Source organism: Megalops cyprinoides, chromosome 11 (assembly GCF_013368585.1).
Source record: "Megalops cyprinoides isolate fMegCyp1 chromosome 11, fMegCyp1.pri, whole genome shotgun sequence".
In the NCBI taxonomy this organism is placed as follows: Eukaryota; Metazoa; Chordata; class Actinopteri; order Elopiformes; family Megalopidae; genus Megalops; species Megalops cyprinoides.
In genome coordinates this window covers 17,197,390-17,216,524 of record NC_050593.1, presented here as the reverse complement: position 1 = coordinate 17,216,524, position 19,135 = coordinate 17,197,390, and the positions used below count along the sequence as shown (strand labels likewise).

The window sequence follows — 19,135 nt, the reverse complement described above, 5'->3', positions numbered from 1 at the left end:
AATACTATTCTAAGTTCTGCATGCATGTTAACATTTAATAGGACAAGTATTTATCTATTTATTCACTTTTGACTGACCCAACCTCTATAGTCATTATTGTTACGTAGCTTATTCTCGCATATCGAAATGGTTTGGGCAGAAAAGAATGGACGTATTTCCCACCACTAGGCGTCGCTGGTAGTTTCGCAGAGCCTTATCTCCGAGGGTGCTATGCTTTATGAGTTAACTCGCTACTTGATTTTCACCACTGTCATGCGCAGTTTTAGCAGCGGTCTGAAAAGCTCAGTTCAGTAACGATGGCGGTTTCCGACAGGTCTACGAAAGAGCGTCTTTTATCTGTTTTGGACGACCTGGAGGTGTTATCTAGGTTAGTATTCTGCAGAAGTACGCCAGACAGACTGAAGATATGCCAAGATGTACTGTGATTTGAATAATTTGGTAGCTGTGTAAATGGCTAATTTAAGAAGAAAGTTTGCTAACGTTACCTAGCTAGTCTAGCTAACTGACCAAGCTTTTGGAGGCTAATTAGCTAATGGTTTTGCTTTTGATGTTGTGTTCATAATTGTTGCAGATCTTGCTTACGAATTCGTGTATTCCTTGCAGGGAACTGATTGAGATGCTTGCTTTGTCGAGGACGCAAAAACTTCCTCAGCCGGGTGAAGATACTCAGGTGCTCTTTATTTTCATATGAGGTCCGGCTAGCTGGCTCGCTCAATGTCCAGTTATACCAGTGTGGCTGAATTAGAGAGTTATCAGTTGGATGTATTCACTGCATTTTTACTGAAATAATAAAGTGTCAGAAATTGTAGGTGTAATGGTTTCACGCCATTACGCAACTGGAGATATGCAGTAGCTAACTGCGTGCACAAATAGAAGACACAGGGTTATGGTATTGCCATTTCCTTAAACATACTATCGTGTTGATGTCTAGATACACGCTGTATTTCTTTCTCAGCCGCAGTGGCTCATGTCTGTCAGTGTTGCCCGACAGATTGTGGAGCTGCTGGTGCAGAGGGATGCGGAGTTCCAGGAGCTGATGAAGGTGGCTCTGGAGCAGGGGAAGGTCCACCAGGAAATGCAGCTCCTGGAGAAGGAGGTGGAGAAGAGGGACAGTGACATCCAGCAGCTGCAGAAACAGTTGAAAGAAGCTGAACACATTCTGGCAAGTAGAAGCGGAAGAGGTTTGGTAATACAGAGGATGTCTCCAATAGGGAGTGTAACGATGATGATCATAACCATCTTATGAAGGCCAGAGAATAACTGAAACTGAAGACAACCCCCTCCTTGAAAAATACACTTGTGTAGACAGTTTATAGCAATGTTCTGGGGTAGTGGAGAACTGCTGAGAATTTTTTTGGTGCCTTGCATGCAATTTGAGATGTTTACATTAAGGTGTGTTAAGTGTTTCCATTTTAATTTGTCCTCCATCTAGGCGACTGCTGTGTATCAAGCAAAGGAGAAACTGAAATCAATTGAAAAAGCTCGAAAAGGTTTGTTTAATTTTCATTACGGCATTATGGTCAATGCAGTACAAAAATGGTGCATCATTTTGAATAAAGGCCTCTGTCAGTTTTTGGTAATATGCATAATGGTATTGTCCTTTTGTTAGGGAGCATTTCCTCTGAAGAGATCATCAAATATGCTCACAGAATCAGTGCAAGCAATGCTGTGTGTGCCCCTCTCAACTGGGTACCAGGTAAGACCCACCAAACCATCCTCCCTCCTTTTGCTATGAGCTGGCCTCAGCTGGGTGGCATATACATCCTGCCTTGTGCCACCTGTGGCTGTACCTCCTGCCCTTACCCCCTCTCCCTCTGTCACTTACATATTTGTCTTCTTTACAGGTGACCCACGGAGACCCTATCCCACCGACTTGGAGATGCGCAGTGGAATGCTGGGTCACATGAGTAACCTGCCAACCAATGGGGTGAATGGACATCTTCCAGGCGATGCCCTGGCTGCTGGCAGATTGCCAGGTAAATACTCTTCAATTGTAACGTTGTGTTCCCTTACTTTAGACAGTAAGATTCTGATCGGATGAATTCAAAGAATGTTGAAGACTTGGATGAAGGCAGTCTGAAAATATTGGTTGTCTTTCACATTTCAGTGTCTAGTTGAAGCAGATTCCTGTGTTTATTTATAGCAAGAGTTTCTTATGACAGTGTAATTTTCATAAAGTGTATACCGTGTTCCTGGCTGTAAAGGAGAGTACACATGGCTGGTATAAGTAAAGCAAGAATTTATTTTTGGCAATGTGAATGCCTGATCTTTTGCTGTGCAACTGAGTTAGGTTTATATTTGTGGAATTGTGTGCATGTCCCCCCTCCTCATGTTTGAACTGAATTTGGCTGGCCTTTCACCGTTCCCTTGTCCTCACCCCCCCCCCCCCACAGATGTTCTAACACCGCAGTATCCGTGGCAGTCCAGCGATGTGTCTGTGGGCATGCTTCCCCCCCACCACAGCAACGACTTCTCACTAGAGCCCCCGGGGCACAACAAGGAGAACGAGGACGACGTGGAGGCCATGTCCACCGACTCATCCAGCAGCAGCAGCGACTCAGACTGAGACGCACTAGGACACGCAAACACGGCACACACCTGAGTGTGTGACTGCAGGTCTGACTACATGGCGACCCCAGGCACCAATCCAGGATCGGTCAACCCAGCTCGTCGTTAATTCAAGACAGTTTGTACTAGGCCTAAATTGCTGAAACTGATACAGAGTCAGCCTTGGGGGTGCTCTATGTACACCACGAATGCCGCTGCCCCAAGATGCTTTCTTTTGTAAGCTGTACTTTCCGGTGGAGCTCACCGCTTGCCATCAGTGGCTACAATTTTGACTCAGAGATTCTCTCCTCACCGCTGTGTATGTAGCCTCTGTTTCTTTATCTGTAGTTGCCGGTCAAAAGATTCGATGCAGCATACGTGGAACATTTGTTTTTCATGTAGCCATCACATTTGTTGAAAGCCAGTTGCTGCGCATATCAAATGGAACAAATAGTAAATTTAAAATTTTACCCATATTCCATCTTAAAGACCTATGGACTCCACCCCCTTATAAAAGAATTGTCTGTCAAATAACACTAGCTACACTAACAATAGATAAATATTAAATGCTGAAACACTGAAAACTGGAAGGGTTATCACAATTGACAGACATTTATTTTAAGCAAGAACTCTTCAGAGTACAAATCTAAATAAATAAAATCTTAAGTAATTTACTTGTCACGGGATCTCCTCAAGCAAAATGACCAACTAAAGTACTGCATTGAAAATAATAAATGAAACCAAAGTCCCACAGTGCAGATAGCTTTGAGGTTCATTTATTATTTCATTTATTATTTCAAAGGTTTGTGTCTGTCACTCCCTCCCCTGCATTCGTGTTTGTCTCAAGTCGTTGCTGTGAGAACTTCCAGCACCAGAATGCTCCCTTATATCCACCTTAACTAACAAATATTTAGAGACCTTGCATTTTGACATAATAGTCAGTGTTTAAGGTCAGTGTTTAAAGATGCAATCTTTTTTTCATAATGTACAAATTCATCAGAAATAACTCTTACACTGCTTTCAGTGAAACTCTGTCCCAGTACTGTGAACAAAAAACAGAGGTACAAATCCACTGGAGTCTGGCTTTAAGATTGGAATTCACTCTAAATTGTGCTATGCTTCATAACACAGATAAAGCTGCAGGGGAATTGTCATGCTTAAAACTGCACAGGTGCACACTGCTGTTGCCCTTGTGGTAAAAGCTCACTGATGTATTCATCTGTAAAAGAGGAAAAAGGTCTTCTGTGTGGATATGGAATCAGTGTTCTAGAGGCTTTGCTAAGGACAGGAAAATTGATACTGCAAGCTGAAAATAGAATCAGAGGTGTGATATGGAGGTTCAGTCATGTTTTTCTCCTGAGTGCATTTTTTTCCAGCCTGGTTCTGTTTCAGTCACAGTACAAAACAACGCTCCAGTTGTGAGACAAACAAAATATGTTTTTCGTTTAGTAATTTAGCAGACGCCCGTATTCAGAGTGAGAAAACACAAGTACCTCTAATAATTGTGCTGGGATTAAGGGCACTAACATGAGTTGACAAGTTGTTCATAAAAACAAAGACTACATAACAGCAAATTAATTCAACAAGGATAGTGTTTATTTTAATCCAAAGAACCTTCAGATGAATTAAAAATGGTGTGCATTAGTGCAGGTATGCTGTTTGACTGTAAATTGTACATAGCTCTGTATATATGTTTTCCTACCTTGTAAATAAACACTGGTCTTGAGTAAACTGTCTGGTACCTTAAATAATCATGATAAAAATTTACTTATCTTTTTTGTTACGTTTGCCATAGTTTAAACTTCAGAAATGCTTTTCTCACTTGGGATGGCATCACAACTCTTTATAACAGAATAATGTGGCTTTAACATACCGATTGGTAGATTGGTATTCAATACAATATGACATAAGCAGCGCTTTTCAGGCACAATTCTTCTGACCTGTTGCCTTGTTTGCTGCCAGTCACCTTACCACTTTTTGTTTAGTAACACTAATCAGCACTGTCTCCTTAAGTAATGCTGTTCTATAGTGCTGTCACCTTTACAGCAACACTCTACTTAATTAATGTTCTCTACTGTTTAGAGATGCTCTCCAGGCTATCTCTGCAAAGCAGTTGTTCAGAAACAGCTGATATCCGAGGCAAACCTTTCCATTTGGTGCAAGCTGACCAGCAAAATTTTCAGTAAAGGTCAGGATAGTTGGGCACCCTGAATGACTAATGTATGCGAGGGAAAGATGAGTGTTACTGTATGTAAAATGAACAAGTAGTATAATCCATATGATGCAAAGAAAAGTTGGATGAATGCCTTCATTTTTCTTGGGTTCCAAATGAAAAGGTTCTGCAAAGAAAGTCCTCTCCATTTCTGACAGCATGAGGCTAAATCGTGAAACTTTTCCTTCACCTTGACGCAATGCAGCAGTGATGTGAAAAGAATGTTATTCATGTGCTCACTTGCATTCTCCCTTCAACTCCTTGGCTGCACTTTCCTCCAATCCTCCTGTTCAGAAAACCATCACTTACCATTCTTCACTCATTCTGATTAGAATTAAAACCTTGATGCATCTTTCAGACAGATAATAACATGTTTCTACACTAATGACATTTATTTAAATGGAAATGATCTCTGAGTAACTGATGGTACCAACAGTCTTTCTATCTTTTGAAAATAACAGGGTTCTCAGCCACTGTGCAGCATCCCTGTGATCTCGAATGTGATTATATCATTTTAAGAACGGTAATTATGAGAAATGAAAATTGTGTATTGAACTGTGAAAAAGACCTCCAACTCTGTCTACTTCCAACAGTGAAAGCAGTGTAACACACCTTTATGAAACAGATCAAGCAGTAAATGTCTTAATCAGTTGATTTCAGAGATGAAATAACATGTAAGTTAACTTTAAGCTACAGCTATAGCTACTAATGGTTATTTATCAGTATGCTTGCCATACTACAGAACTAGGCAAATAGCTGGTTAGCTGGAAAACTAGTTCTAACAGCACTTCATCCCTGTGCTCCAGAGTACACTTAAATCCAGTTTTTTGGGGGGGTGAAGTCACGACAGAGACATCACGTTTGACACTCTGCCAGACATGGTCGGCGAGTAGTTAACATGCTACAAAAGTGAATGCTTCTTAAAACTAAATCAGGGACCATTACTGTCTATTTAAACACCATCTAACAAATAAATGTCAACATACCTTCGTACGACCACAGACGTCACTGTTGCTACTTAATGCGCAGGCGCGAAGCCGAGTATAGTAGGTCATTGCCCATGCGCACCGTGTGATTTGTTTTTCTAGCAACATGGCGACGTCCCTGATCTGCGGCCGGTTATCGGCTGGATTGAGGAATTCCGGGTCTAGGACGGCTCTCAGTTCTGCAACTAAGGTGAGCTGATATCAGCGATTGAGGAAGTATTCCCGTCTATCCGTCAGGTTTATGGCAATTTGTTTGGATCAAATCTGACGTCGGAAAATGCATTGTAGGTGAGGGGGTCACATATGACATTAACCCATGTTGTTAGGCAGATCTGGCTAGTAAGTTCCTTGAAACTGTCGTTGACAGTTACCTTAGATAGCTAGACAACTGAGGATTTCTTTACCTGCTGTTAAATCTTCGTAGTTATCGAAACAACTGGTTTGAAACCCCTTAGGTAGCTTGCTAGCCACCCTATTTCTGTAAATGACTCGCTCTTTGCAATCTTCTGCGTTGACCTCCACTGCTCCGGAATGTAGCCACTGTCAACTGGGCGCAGTCGCCTCCACTCGGCTTTTCTTTGTTAACCAACATCGGCGTTTTGAAACCTCGGAAGGCATAATTTTGTTGGAAGAATTGCGAAAGTTTGCGGACTGTTCTGTAGCTATGCAGCTAACCAGTTAGTAGTACCAGTAGAGAACTCTGTCGTCCGTTAATTAGCTATCAAGGTGTTAATATTATTGCTGTGTATATTTTCACACATCATTTCAGATCTTTTTGGAAGTTAGCACATATACTTTGAATATTCTGGTTCTGTGAAGTTAGTGTAACAGTGGTATGTTAAAGTACTTAAATACCATTACTTGATTGTTTTGCCTACCCGTGCTTCCATTAAGGCTACACCTGTTGATCATAACATGATGGAAAAACATTTTATTTGGTTATTTGCGTACCCCAATATATTAATGGCATTTAAAGTTTTTTTGTGAGATTTTGGCATGTTGGTTACAGCAGCAATAACAATGTATACCAACTTTCAACAAATATGAGTAGGTCATGTCATGAACTTTCACCTATAGTCATGTTCAGAAAGCATTTTTGCAATAATAGTCCAAATTCAAGTGATAGCTGCTGTTCCTCAGAGTGTGGGTGAAATCAAGTGGACAGTAATGTAGCATTGCCTACACACTCAGTGGTATTTTGTCCAAATAATATTGCATAATCCTCAGTTGAGTATTGTCTGTCTATGTAGTTCTAATTGCCTGTCTACAGAGCAGAGGTCCTGATCACAGCATATCTGGTCTTTATTTGGAGGACCCCTGTGTTAACCCCATTATTTACATAGCAGTTGAATGGGTCAGATTTTTTGTCAGGGCAGTGAGGACACAAATGCTCAATGACTCAGTTGGACCCTCCATGCTTGAGAGAAATCCAAAAAGAACAACTTTTTTTGTCTTGAGCATTGTTATATTGCTTTTATAACTGATAAAAAAGTTTGTTGACTCCAAAAAATGGGAGAAAATTAAATGCTTAAATGTATTAAGAGCCATGAATGTATCTAAATTAATTAAGAGGTCTTTGCTAATGGCAGAAACAGGCATTGTTGTTGTGGAAAAAAGACATAACTTAACAACAGGCAAATGTTCATCGCCCAAGTGTTTTGAGATGAGTGATCTACTCATTGTGAAGCACTTTGAGATGGCTACATGGAAAATGTCATATGAATTCAGGTGTTTATTACAAGGGTGTAGTTGGGTGGAAGATTGGTAGGGACACAACACCCGAGGGGACATTGGAATTATGTAATATGACTTCACTCCAAAGATAATGCGAACGAGTTTGCTCAAATATTGGTAGGGACATGTACCTACCGTCCATATGCAAAATTACGCCCTTGGTTTATTATTATTAGTACCATTAACAGTGTTCACAGTTGCAGTAGAATGTGAAAAGATAATATCTTATAACATCGCTTATAATAGTAAAATCTGTGTAATATGTAGCACTTGAAGTAGTGGTTACTGCATGGACCCTTGGAGTTTTCACTTCACTCCCAAGAGGGAACATGGCTGTTGTAGCTTTGAGCAAGATCATGCTTCATTTGATTTACTCCAAGAAAAACACTGCAATGCAGATGGGTGTCAGAATGTGTGAAACATCATAGGTGGGTAAAGGTGTCTAAAACTGCATAAGTAATATGAAAATAAGAATGAATAATGCTGACAACAGCCCATTAAGATGACCCTAGATTGTCATTTGCTTACATTCTACAGTGAATCTGTCATTGTGTCATGATCTTGGAGGATTAGAGAATCCCCAGATCCATTATAAATCCCAGCAGGGTGTTCCATGCATTTATAAATCTCTGTGTGAAGAAGTACTTTACAGTGCCATCATAGAATTGAACTAATGTCTGGTTGCTTTGATTCTGTTCACAACACATGAAAGCCTTTGTGGTCTGCTGTATTAATCACTTTTAAATGTTAAAATATTTCAGGAAAATCTCCTCAGCTTCCTCTTTTTGAAGATTAGTTTATCGCTCATATTTTACTAACTTTAGGAAAGCATGTGTTCTCCACATTGGAAGCAGTTTTTAAAAATCACACTACCTCTCATTCACAGAAAATGTTTCCCCCTGTCTAACTTGACCAAATCCTTCCTTGTCCTTCTTAAATCCACCCATCAACTGTAAAGTCCATCTAAAATGGAGGTTGCTTTGTCACACTTGAAGCATTTTAGAAAATCAATCTTGTGGAGACAACTCCAGTGACCCATAAGTTGTATAAATTCTGTCAGAATAAAAAAAAATCGATTTCCCCTGGTCATGGCATATCACAGATTTGACCATAATTTAATAATTTATAATATCCATTATTTCTTGTTCAGGTGTCTTTTCCCCATAGATTAGAGACTGTTGATAGTTGCCTATTATTAGTATTTCTCCTTCCATTAAATGTTTTTGACACTGTTCTAGAGATTAGTGTAGAAGTTACTGTCTGTCTCTGGTGACCAAGGCTATAGTATTTCTGATGAGGGCACCCTTCTGTTTTCACCAGACAGATTTACTCTGTATATTACCACTACATTTTAGAGAATTACCTAATACCATTTTGTGCATGTGAAGGATTTCTTCAAGGCTGGGGGCTGTTCTTCCTCTTTTGTTTGTTATGTTTTTGCTAAGCAATGTCTGTGCTCATCCCTGTTCCTTTATTTAGTCATATCTCTTTAATGGCAGTTATGTCATAACCTAGCCCTTCAGCTACAAATGTGTACGTTTATAACATCCAGACAGACACATTAGGTATTGCTTGAATGTATTATTTTTCCCCTTTCCCTGTTCCTTCCTGCCATACAGACTTCAAAGCCATACAGAATTACTAGGCGGTTGTGTGTCTGTGTGCTTGCTATGCTAATCTGTAGAAGGCTGTCTCTTTGTATGTTTGCTTGGGGTCTGTGGAGACACATTTCCAGTAGCACTGAGCCATCCAGAAGCCGCCCCCCTCACCCTGGGCTAAGCGGTGTCTCTGTGTCCGTGCTGCTGCAGGTGCTTGGCGGGACGTCCGGCCTGTTTGGGAGACCACAGCAGCAGCCCCTGCAGCAGCAGCAGCAGAGGAGCCTCTCCCTGCATGAGTACCTCAGCATCGGCCTGCTGAAGGAGGCGGGCATCTCGGTCCCCGCGGGCATGGTGGCCAGCACGCCGGAGGAGGCCTACTCTGTCGCCAAGCAGATCGGTAGGGTGCCACGGGTTACTGCGGCGCATCACGAGGAAGATCAGTAATGGTGGAAGAAACTGGCTGACATTGTAGTGGTTGTTGCAGTGTGATAAAGCGTGTGCCCACTGTGAACATGCATTAGCATAAAGGCTTTTTACTGCCTAACCATTTATATGGGCACATTTCTTATAGTTTTCTGACATCTCATTTATATAGAACCATGTCAGTGTCATGTCAGTGTTTGTTCCCCAAACTGGATGTCCCAGAATGGATACATTTAGGCTCATATGATGGTAATATGGTGTTCTGTATTATGTGATGTGACGGTGTGTGATGAAGTATGGTCTATCATATGTGTTGATGTGGCAGTGGTGTGTTGTATGGGATGATGTGGCACTCGTGTGTTGTATGTGCTGATGTATATTGATGTGTTGATGTGTACTGATGTGGGGCTTTAACCTATGTCTGTATGTTTCACAGGGCCCTAACAGGGCTTTGTGAGTGTGCATTCCCCACCTGTTACTCAGTAACATGGCTGTGGTTTCTTGCCTCAGGTTCCAAGGACCTGGTGGTAAAAGCGCAGGTTCTGGCGGGAGGCAGAGGGAAGGGCACCTTCGAGGGCGGTCTGAAGGGAGGAGTGAAGATCGTTTACTCGTGAGTGACATGTTTACGTTGCTGCTCAGCCTTCTTGTCAAAACATGTACTTGACATGTCCAGTCAATCTGTGGACTGTGTACTATCTGTGGATTTCCAGTCCCCGGTGTGAAAGCACAAAACACAAACATGACTCACTAAGGACCCATACACACAGTACAAATACACATGTTTCATTTCAGTAGTGCATTATGTTTATTTGAACAACCAGAAATGATGCCAGTAAAAGCATGCAGAATGAGGTGATGAATGGGCCTACTGACTGATTGACTCATTCTGTGTGTGTGTGTGTGTGTGTGTGTGTGTGTGTGGTGAGGGTAGGCCCGAGGAGGCCCGTGATATCTCCTCTCAGATGATTGGGAAGAAGCTGTATACCAAGCAGACAGGAGAGCAGGGCCGTATCTGCAACCAGGTGTTCATCTGTGAGCGCAGGTACCCCCGCAGGGAATACTATTTCGCCATCACCATGGAGAGGTCCTATCAGGTGAGCTTTGGAGGGGGGTAACATGAGCACTAGTTTCCTGACCCACCTCAGCGTGTGCATACATGCATTACATGCATATTTATGTCTGACATTCTGTGTAATGTTGTCAGGGAACTCTTAAAATGTAAGCTTGTTTTAGTTTGAGGAGGCTACAGACTTTCACCAGCAGATGGCAGAACAGTCTGTGTGTACAAAGTGCTGCCTTGATTCTCTTGTGAGCACAAAATATCTTCTGAAGGTTTTGTGAAGCTGCTGACTGGCTATGCTCTCAGGACTAGAAAGCTGCAGATTTGCTGTGCTTTCAGGGTTATGATATTGTTTATTTAAGTGCACTTTGGTAAGTAGTAGTATCACATTAAGAATATCATGCAAAATGTGATAAGAATCTCCAGGTGGCTTCTCTGTCCTCTTGTGCTGTGAGGAGGTATACATGTGTGGGCCTAGCATGTGATGTGGTCTGGGGTTGATTTGGCTGGGTGTCTGCCCCTTCTGACAGAGCCTGGTTATGATTGGATTGTTAACTGTGTCCCTCCCTCCCCCTCGAAAGGGCCCGGTGTTGATTGGCAGCTCTCAGGGAGGCGTGAACATTGAGGATGTAGCAGCAGAGAACCCTGACGCCATTGTGAAGGAACCCATTGACATCATTGAGGGCATCAAAATGGAGCAGGCTGTCAAGGTGTAGTATTGGGGAAACGCACCATATTTCACCAAGGCTCTAACACTTAGTGTTGGATCCTTTTCTCGTAGAGGAAGAAATAGCTTTCTGTCTCATTGTTATAAGTGGACATGTGAAGTTGAATGTCTAAAGTACTTATAAACACTTGTAAATCATGGCCTGAAGGCATGTCCTCCCTTCGTTCTGTCCCCACCACCTTCTCTCCCAACCCCCTTCTCTTCCTGTAGGTGGCACAGAAGATGGGATTCCCTCCCAGTTTGATAAACGAGGCAGCTGAGAACATGATCAAACTCTACAACGTCTTCATCAAGTACGACGCTTCCATGGTGGAGATCAACCCCATGGTGGAGGACTCCTCAGGCATTGGTATGCTGCTTTCCCACAGACTGGTTCTCACACACACCCGATCCATCACTCACAACACCTGCTCTGTCACTTAGAGAAACTCCCATCTGTCATACATCTTTCAGAGTGATTGTAAATATTCCCATTTTAGAATTAGATGCGCATTTTTAAGGATGTTCACATACAGGACTGAATCTCCTGACACTCATGTTACTGATCTATGCATCCTGCTCCCTTTCCCAACAGACCAATGTTACTGATTTCTACTGCCACTTCGCTAGGTTTAAAAACTACAGTTTTCTCAGTTCTATAGGAATTATAAACTTATATTTGACATTAGTATACAGCTAGTTGTTTAGCATATACACAGGACCATATTTAGGCTCCTGCAGCCTCCCCTGTGCTGTGTCTCTTCTTCCTGAGGATTGTGAATGTTGAGCAGGTGTGGGAGAAAAAGCCACAGATACTACTATGCTTACAGATTAGACAGAGAGCAAATCCTTGAATCTGGAGGGAATTCATTATAATGACTAATACTATGACAAAAAGCAAATTCAGATACGTTCTATGCAAACGATGACACGACAGCAGACAGGCTCGAGCTGAGAACACCTGAGAGTGAGGATCTGTGCCCTGTTGTGGAGTGCTGCAGCCCCGAGGACAGATGACATGTTTGTGTACCCTTGCTGCGGAGCGCTTACCGGGTCAGGCCATCTGTCACACAAATGTCTCTCGCAACAGGCAATCGGGGATCAGTGCGATGCAGCTGTCGTGAATTATAAGCCGTCAACACTTGCATATCTTGTCAGTCCTTATTGTGCAATCTTTAGTCATGTTGGACTCCCTGCTGGTTTAGGTGATGGTAGTCATAGTCTGTATTCTCCATTGAATTCCCACTGCACCCCAACTGCAATTAGCATCCGATGATAGTGGTGAGAGGACTGGGAGGGGGGGCAGTTATGATTCAAAGCCTCAAATGAGTTTAGCGCTCACCCTATTGTTTACCTTTCTGTGTCATAGTATGGTGACTGATCATGGGAATAAATAGCGATTTAGACACTGAGCTCAGCCGCATGAGAAGAGTAGAGTGGGGCCGGTGGACAGCAGGAGTGACCAGGTGTGAACCTGGAGTGCTGCCGCTCTACCTGAGCCTCTGCCCACCTCACTGAACCGGAGCAATAGCAGACCTGTGGCAGCTGAGCTGGTTACGTTACCTGCGTGTTCGGAACCTCTCTCTAAGCCACTGAGAGGACCAGCATTCTGGTGCTCTTGGCTATAGCAATAATCCTGTGTAACAAACCAGTATTTGCCACACAGTGATACTCCTGCAGGGTTTACTAGGATTATCACCTAGGCACAGTGTCTTCACAAGAGATCCGTAATTTTTTTAAAAGCTCATTGGGTGCAGTTGAATAACATTACTTGGACAAACTTCCACTTTGAGTGCCAAAAAACTTTCATGAAAGAAACTGCAATAGAGGCTCTTGGCAGTAACAAAGTGTACGTGGTGTTGATATCAAGCAGTAGCCTGGATTTTTTTTCCTATATACAACTGGTTGCTCAATGTAGGGCTCAGTGTTCAACAGACCTTTTTTAAATAGTCTGGTGGTGCTGAATAAGATATGCACAATAACTTGAGACATCCAGGAAATCAGGTCAGTCAGTAGACATGATCGATATTGCATCGTGGCTGCTGCCTCAGAGACTGCTTTTGATATTGGTTAGCGTTGCTAAATGAACTCATAGACAAATGGCCTCATGACCTTTCACTCATTACAAACTTCCAAATCTCTCACATCATAAAACGCATGTCAGCCAGCTCTCTAAATTCCTCTCCATTCCTTGTCTTTCTGACATGTTGGATCTGAGCAGTGATGTGCATGGATGCCAAGATCAACTTCGACTCCAACGCAGCGTACCGCCAGAAGAGGGTGTTTGACATGCAAGACTGGTCACAGGAGGACGCCCGTGACCGGCAGGCGGCCAAGGCTGACCTTAACTACATCGGGCTGGACGGCACCATCGGCTGTCTCGGCAAGTCCATTTTCCATCTCTCAACACCTTTCCAAACCCTCTGACACAAAACAGTCATACAAAGTTGCTCCCCAGAGTTGTATAAATATTAAATAGAACTGCATGTCTGCTACCCCAATTTATGTGGCAGGGATTCTAGTGAAATATTGTGTGGAGGGAAAGGTGTGGCTGAAATCTTTTAAACTTGCTCGTGCCTTGGGTGACTGAAACTAGCCCTAACTCTAACCAAGAACCACAGCCATGTGAAACGCATGTATTGGAAACCAATGTTGGTGTTTTACACAGAAAACAATGACCTTTTTACTTTTAAATGTGTGCTGTATTTTGCCAACAAAGTGTTTTCTCTGTGTGTATGTGCGTATTTATGTTTCTGTTTAATGTATGCAGTAAATGGGGCTGGTCTGGCCATGGCCACAATGGACATCATCAAACTCCATGGGGGCACTCCCGCCAACTTCCTTGACGTTGGGGGCGGAGCCACAGCGCACCAAGTGACAGAGGCATTCAAGCTCATCACCTCAGACAAAAAGGTAAGAGTCGTGAATTGATGGCTCTGGCTTCTTTGGGAGAATTTTTTTTCATCAAGGGAATAAGTCACACAAGGTGTAATGGATTTACGGTGCCATAGGTGTAAATTGCATTTTTTATTATTATTTATGGAGGCACTCGCTGGGAATATGAAAGTATTCATCATTTTTGCAGGTCTTTGGCACCAGCCCACTCCCCTGGTCTCCAGTGTTAATGATGCTTGTGGATTCTTCTGTCTTTGTACAGGTGCAGGCTATCCTGGTAAATATTTTTGGAGGTATCATGAGGTGTGACGTCATCGCACAGGGGATCATCATGGCTGTGACAGATCTTGATCTTAAAATACCCATAGTTGTTAGATTGCAAGGTAAGAATGTTTTTCTTCGGCTGAATGCGCTCTTACACTCCACTTCAGTACTGAAGACTGAACATCAGCACCCCCCTCTAATGAATACCAGTCATCACCACCAAATAATGTTTCACTTTTAAACACATAAGTATGTTAAACATTTCGCCTTGAAAGTACTCTCTCTATCTCTATTTCTATCCCTGTCTGCATCTCAGAGAAGTTTTTTTTTTCCTGCACACATTGCTGTAAAGCCATTGTATTACACAGCACACAAGAGTTTGTACCTTTTTCTTAAAGGGATGCATTTATCATATATATTGATGTGGGGGCATTTTGCACATGTAAGAGAATTTGGAACACTTGTGATTGTTCAGGAATATTCTCCTAAATGCATGTGTAAATGTGTTATAAGCACAATTTATGAATCAGAGAGAGCTTCTAGAAAGGCATGATTTGGGCCTGCTGCCACTCTCTTTTGCTACAGAGACCAAAGGCAGAAGTGAGTGATTGTTGGGCTCTGAGGACACCAAGTGAAGATGGTGACTAATGATAATGTCAGGGGAAGGGGTGCTGATGACCCCATTATCTGTTTTTCCATCATTTTTGTGGCTCCTCTCCTCTCCTGGGCTTGTCTGATTTCCTATGCGTCTGCGGCTTCTCTACCATCATTAACAGAGCTGGATTCCGTCACACTTGCGTACAGAGGTCGTGTTTACCAGACCTGCATGATTACTTTGATTACACAAGAGGCCCTGCTTCGTGTTGTCAAAGAAATGCAGAGACATTCCTTCAGTTCGCTCTCATCGCTAAAGTGAAATGCATCCACGCTCGTGCACACACACACACACGCTCCATTTTCACATACCTCCACACACACCACTCCACTCAGCCAGCACAGCCTATTGATGGTTGGAAAATCTGTCATGATAGAGCCACACACATACGCACACATTCGCACACATGCCAAGGTGCCTGATGGGAGTTGTGTTCAGGCTTGTACCCTGCTGTGCCAACAGAGGCTGGTCTCCAGCTGCAGGGACTACCCACTGCGTTTCCTCTCAACAGAGACCATTAATCAGAGAGACTTCACACTCTCTTTTCTTCCTTTCGTGGCTAAAGAGATCTGGTCACTACTTAAATGGTTACAGTCATGAATGTTCATTAGGAAGACTCATGGGGAGGCAGGCGTGGAACGTATTTTGGTTCTGACGGATTGGCTGTTCTGATTCTACACATTTCCATAATGCTTAGAGTCAGAGCCAAATACATCATGGCATGGCTACCCTATAGGTCAGTACAGAAAAAGTAAATCCTAAGAACATACAGTGATTAATACAGGTGCAGGAAATACAGGAGTAATAAAATTAAAATAAGCAGAGGGTATAGGAATGCACCCACATGCCGTTTAAATGTTCCCAAGTGATTTATTAAGAAAGTTTCCACCTACATGGGCCCCACCAAGTGTAGGGCTTCCCTCTATATGTCCAGCAAAGCAGAGACAGATTTATACTGATACTCTGTATTTGCCGCCACACTGTCTCACTGACCAGACTCATTGCCATCATACCAACTGGACCAGGGTCTATGCAGACACAAAACGGTTCCTCAGATCACTTTGCAAAGCGGATGTCACTAAAATATGTGATTTTTTTGAACATGCTGTAAGCCTACTCCCAATGGGTCATAAGCAAAAAGAAATCCTTCTTAATGAACAGATTCTGCCTTCCGTTTAAATAATATCAGTATACAAGGTCCAATGACACTGTGGCCTAGGAGCTACCAGTTTGGCAAAGAGTAGTGATTTCTTGACTGCAGTAACTTTGCCAGTTTGGGTATGCCTAACCACCATGTGCCCTGTTTCAGGAACGAGAGTTGACGATGCAAAAGCACTCATTGCTGCTAGCTCCCTCAAGATCCTGGCCTGCGACGACCTGGACGAAGCTGCAAAAATGGTATGACTAACGCTATGACTGATTGATTGCTTTATGCTGGAGCAGTAGATGCAGCCCTCTGTCCTTTCTCCTCAGCAATTGCACCATTCACAGCACTGGCATTGCCATCAGTGTCACTCAGACACTGACAGATTATCTAAAGTAAAGGAGTCTGCATGCACGCGCACCCCCCCCCCCCCCCCCCCCACACACACACACACACAGCAATGAAAAACACTGTATAAGAATCTCTTACTACTTCTGCCTGTTGTCATAACCTCTTAAAGACGCTTGTGAAATGCTTCAGATGGTCATGGATGATTACAAAAATATAAGTATCTGAATTGAAGACACTGCTGTGCTCTCTCAGCACATTAATAGTGTGGCTTTGGGGAACCCTACACATCATCTACAGCAGACAGCTCAGAATTCTTTAAGCTTTAGGATTTGTGTGTAAACCCTACAGTCCTAGTAGAATACTTCTGGATATGAAATCTTTCTTTGGTGAAAGACATTCTCCGCTTAGTCTCTTAGTGTTTACAGCCTGTGAAGGCCCCTGTCCTTACCTAGTCAGTTATAGTTAAAGACCTCTCTCCCTCTGTTTTTACAGGTTGTAAAGCTTTCTGAAATTGTCTCTTTGGCAAAAGAGGCCCAGGTGGATGTGAAGTTTCAGCTCCCGATTTAAACCCTCCTGGCTCACGCAGCAAGAGGACCTCCTAGCTGTGGAGAATTATCCCTCCAAACATCATTCAGTCCTACAGTTTATTTTGTGTCATTTTTGTTTTGTTTCATTTTGTTTGGTGGTATGATCTCATCCGCTGTTACATAGGCTGTATGCAACAGACTTCCTTTCAGTATCTCCATGTCTCTCCTGTGTTTGCAGATGTATCTGCCTGAGGTTTAGTAAGGCAGTGCTTCCCTGACAAGAGTAGCTTATCATGTCCTGTCTGCTGTGTCATGTTCAAAGCTTAAACTGTTCAAGCAGATACCTTATGTCATACTCCCAAATGTCACATCGCTCAGATTGGTTCATCATTAGTTGCTCCTTTTTTTAGCTTTTAAAGGCAGAATATAAATTGGGAATATTTATGATGATTTAAATTATAAACTGAATGGGTTCACACTAAGATATGTCATTAAGGCTGGTTCTCCATGTGACAGGAAGTGAGATGTGTAAATCCGTTGATCCCTTTCATTTTAAAGTATAGGTGTCACATTAGCCACACACACTGTCCCCAGTGGCTTAGCACCGTGTAACACATGTAGACACACCCGAGCTCCCTCTAGGGAACAAAGCTGGTCTCTTCTGGTGTTTTTGGAGAATTAGTACTTCAGCCCTAGTGTTTTGGTCAGGAGTGACAGGGATCATGCTGGTTGAAGGTAGCGTTACTGTAGGTCACCCCGCATTGGGAGTGCCTTTTCTGGTGTCGAACTGAAGTAAAAGAAGATGAGATGGGGGTGAAACTTGAATATGGTATGCTGAAATAACAGTATCAGCATATGGGACTAAGCAAGACTATTGATTGTAAAGGAGATGTACCTTTCAGCTACATCAACTAAAGGTAATTTGTAAATTTGACTTTCAGTACTTCCACTTTTGAAAAGGATGCCTGTTGTTTGAATTCAGCTGAAAAGAAATAGGTACTTCTGTAGACAGCTACAGTATTAATATTTGTGCTTCTGTTGCCACTGTAGAAAATTTTGGACAGAAAGCTTTTCAGGAGCATACTCAATTAATTATATTGAATGGTTATCTTAGTGATAATGTGAAATCACTCTTCAAGTCCTTAAAATCACACTCTTTAAATCTTTAGAATCTTTAAAGATTGGAATGTATTGTAAAATATACAGATGTAACAGTATTTACGACAGTAGGCATTTCCAAAACTTGCATTTCATTTTTATTGGTCCTTCTCTTACTGTCTAATTATAAATCATGGACACACAAGGTTGTGGCACCCTTCTGATGTTTGATGCTTTTAAAAATGTATTTGAATTGCCAAATTTTTTGAAAAGCCGGTGGGCTCTCAGGAAATCCTTGCAGCTGGAATACCGTATTTAATAAGAGAAAGGTGGACTGTGGAACTGTTTCACTGTGGGTGCCTGACAGCACTGTTCTCTCCATACACCCCCACCATCGTGGCCAGTGAAAGCTCCTTGTGTCCCTGTCTTGCCACCGTTTCAACCAAAACCTTCCTGTTCACCTGTTAATGTTTGACTCGGCTGCTGTGAAGAGCATTAAGAACGCACATTTTTTTTTTTTTTTTTTTTTGGAACTACTGCTCTCATCCCATGACCCTCCAAAAAACACTTTACACAAATTGTAAGAATGATTTTTCTTGTAAATATCAAGACCACCTTTCTCTTCTGTAAAATATTTAAGCCTCTCTCGGAGGGTGGGGCGAAAAGAAAATATTAAATGCATAGAACACAAATGTGTAGTTGTTTTATTGTTTTTACCATTTTTAATACTAGTTCCCTTTTATGCAGGCTTTTTTTGGAATCCGCATTTGCATGTTAGACCTGTTTCACTATGACAGCCTCTGCACTCGAACAGGAGTGCTGAAGCGAGACAAATGCAATCCTCACGCACAGCCAAGGGCTGTTTTTCACTCTGTGTGTCACACAGCGCACCATAGTGAAGCTGATGCCGATTTGGAGAATAGGTGCTACTCCAC

The 19,135-nt window shown here is 42.5% G+C and overlaps 2 protein-coding genes across 2 annotated transcripts; both read left to right on the top strand.

The window, feature by feature from the left end:
* Positions 1–291: 291 nt before the first annotated feature.
* Positions 292–4,102, top strand: med4 (mediator complex subunit 4). The gene is made up of 7 exons (XM_036541080.1): positions 292–367; positions 604–670; positions 992–1,162; positions 1,433–1,490; positions 1,610–1,696; positions 1,845–1,976; positions 2,394–4,102. The coding sequence occupies exons 1-7, from the start codon at positions 297–299 to the stop codon at positions 2,564–2,566; spliced, it is 759 nt and encodes a 252-aa protein (XP_036396973.1). The 5' UTR covers positions 292–296; the 3' UTR covers positions 2,567–4,102.
* A 1,732-nt stretch (positions 4,103–5,834) lies between these two features.
* LOC118786158 (succinate--CoA ligase [ADP-forming] subunit beta, mitochondrial) lies at positions 5,835–18,881 on the top strand. Its single transcript, XM_036541231.1, has 11 exons — positions 5,835–5,935; positions 9,288–9,474; positions 10,011–10,110; positions 10,432–10,594; positions 11,142–11,270; positions 11,498–11,636; positions 13,488–13,649; positions 14,037–14,179; positions 14,424–14,544; positions 16,390–16,478; positions 17,068–18,881. The coding sequence occupies exons 1-11, from the start codon at positions 5,852–5,854 to the stop codon at positions 17,140–17,142; spliced, it is 1,392 nt and encodes a 463-aa protein (XP_036397124.1). The 5' UTR covers positions 5,835–5,851; the 3' UTR covers positions 17,143–18,881.
* The last annotated feature ends 254 nt before the right edge of the window (positions 18,882–19,135 follow it).

Bases quoted from the DNA above. Each gene is read 5' to 3' on its own strand.
- med4 (XM_036541080.1), top strand. From the start codon at position 297: ATGGCGGTTTCCGACAGGTCTACGAAAGAGCGTCTTTTATCTGTTTTG. The intron at 368-603 runs GTTAGTATTCTG...TATTCCTTGCAG, and splicing joins GACCTGGAGGTGTTATCTAG to GGAACTGATTGAGATGCTTG. The intron at 671-991 runs GTGCTCTTTATT...GTTGCCCGACAG, and splicing joins AGCCGGGTGAAGATACTCAG to ATTGTGGAGCTGCTGGTGCA.
- LOC118786158 (XM_036541231.1), top strand. From the start codon at position 5,852: ATGGCGACGTCCCTGATCTGCGGCCGGTTATCGGCTGGATTGAGGAAT. The intron at 5,936-9,287 runs GTGAGCTGATAT...GTGCTGCTGCAG, and splicing joins CTCTCAGTTCTGCAACTAAG to GTGCTTGGCGGGACGTCCGG. The intron at 11,637-13,487 runs GTATGCTGCTTT...GGATCTGAGCAG, and splicing joins GGAGGACTCCTCAGGCATTG to TGATGTGCATGGATGCCAAG.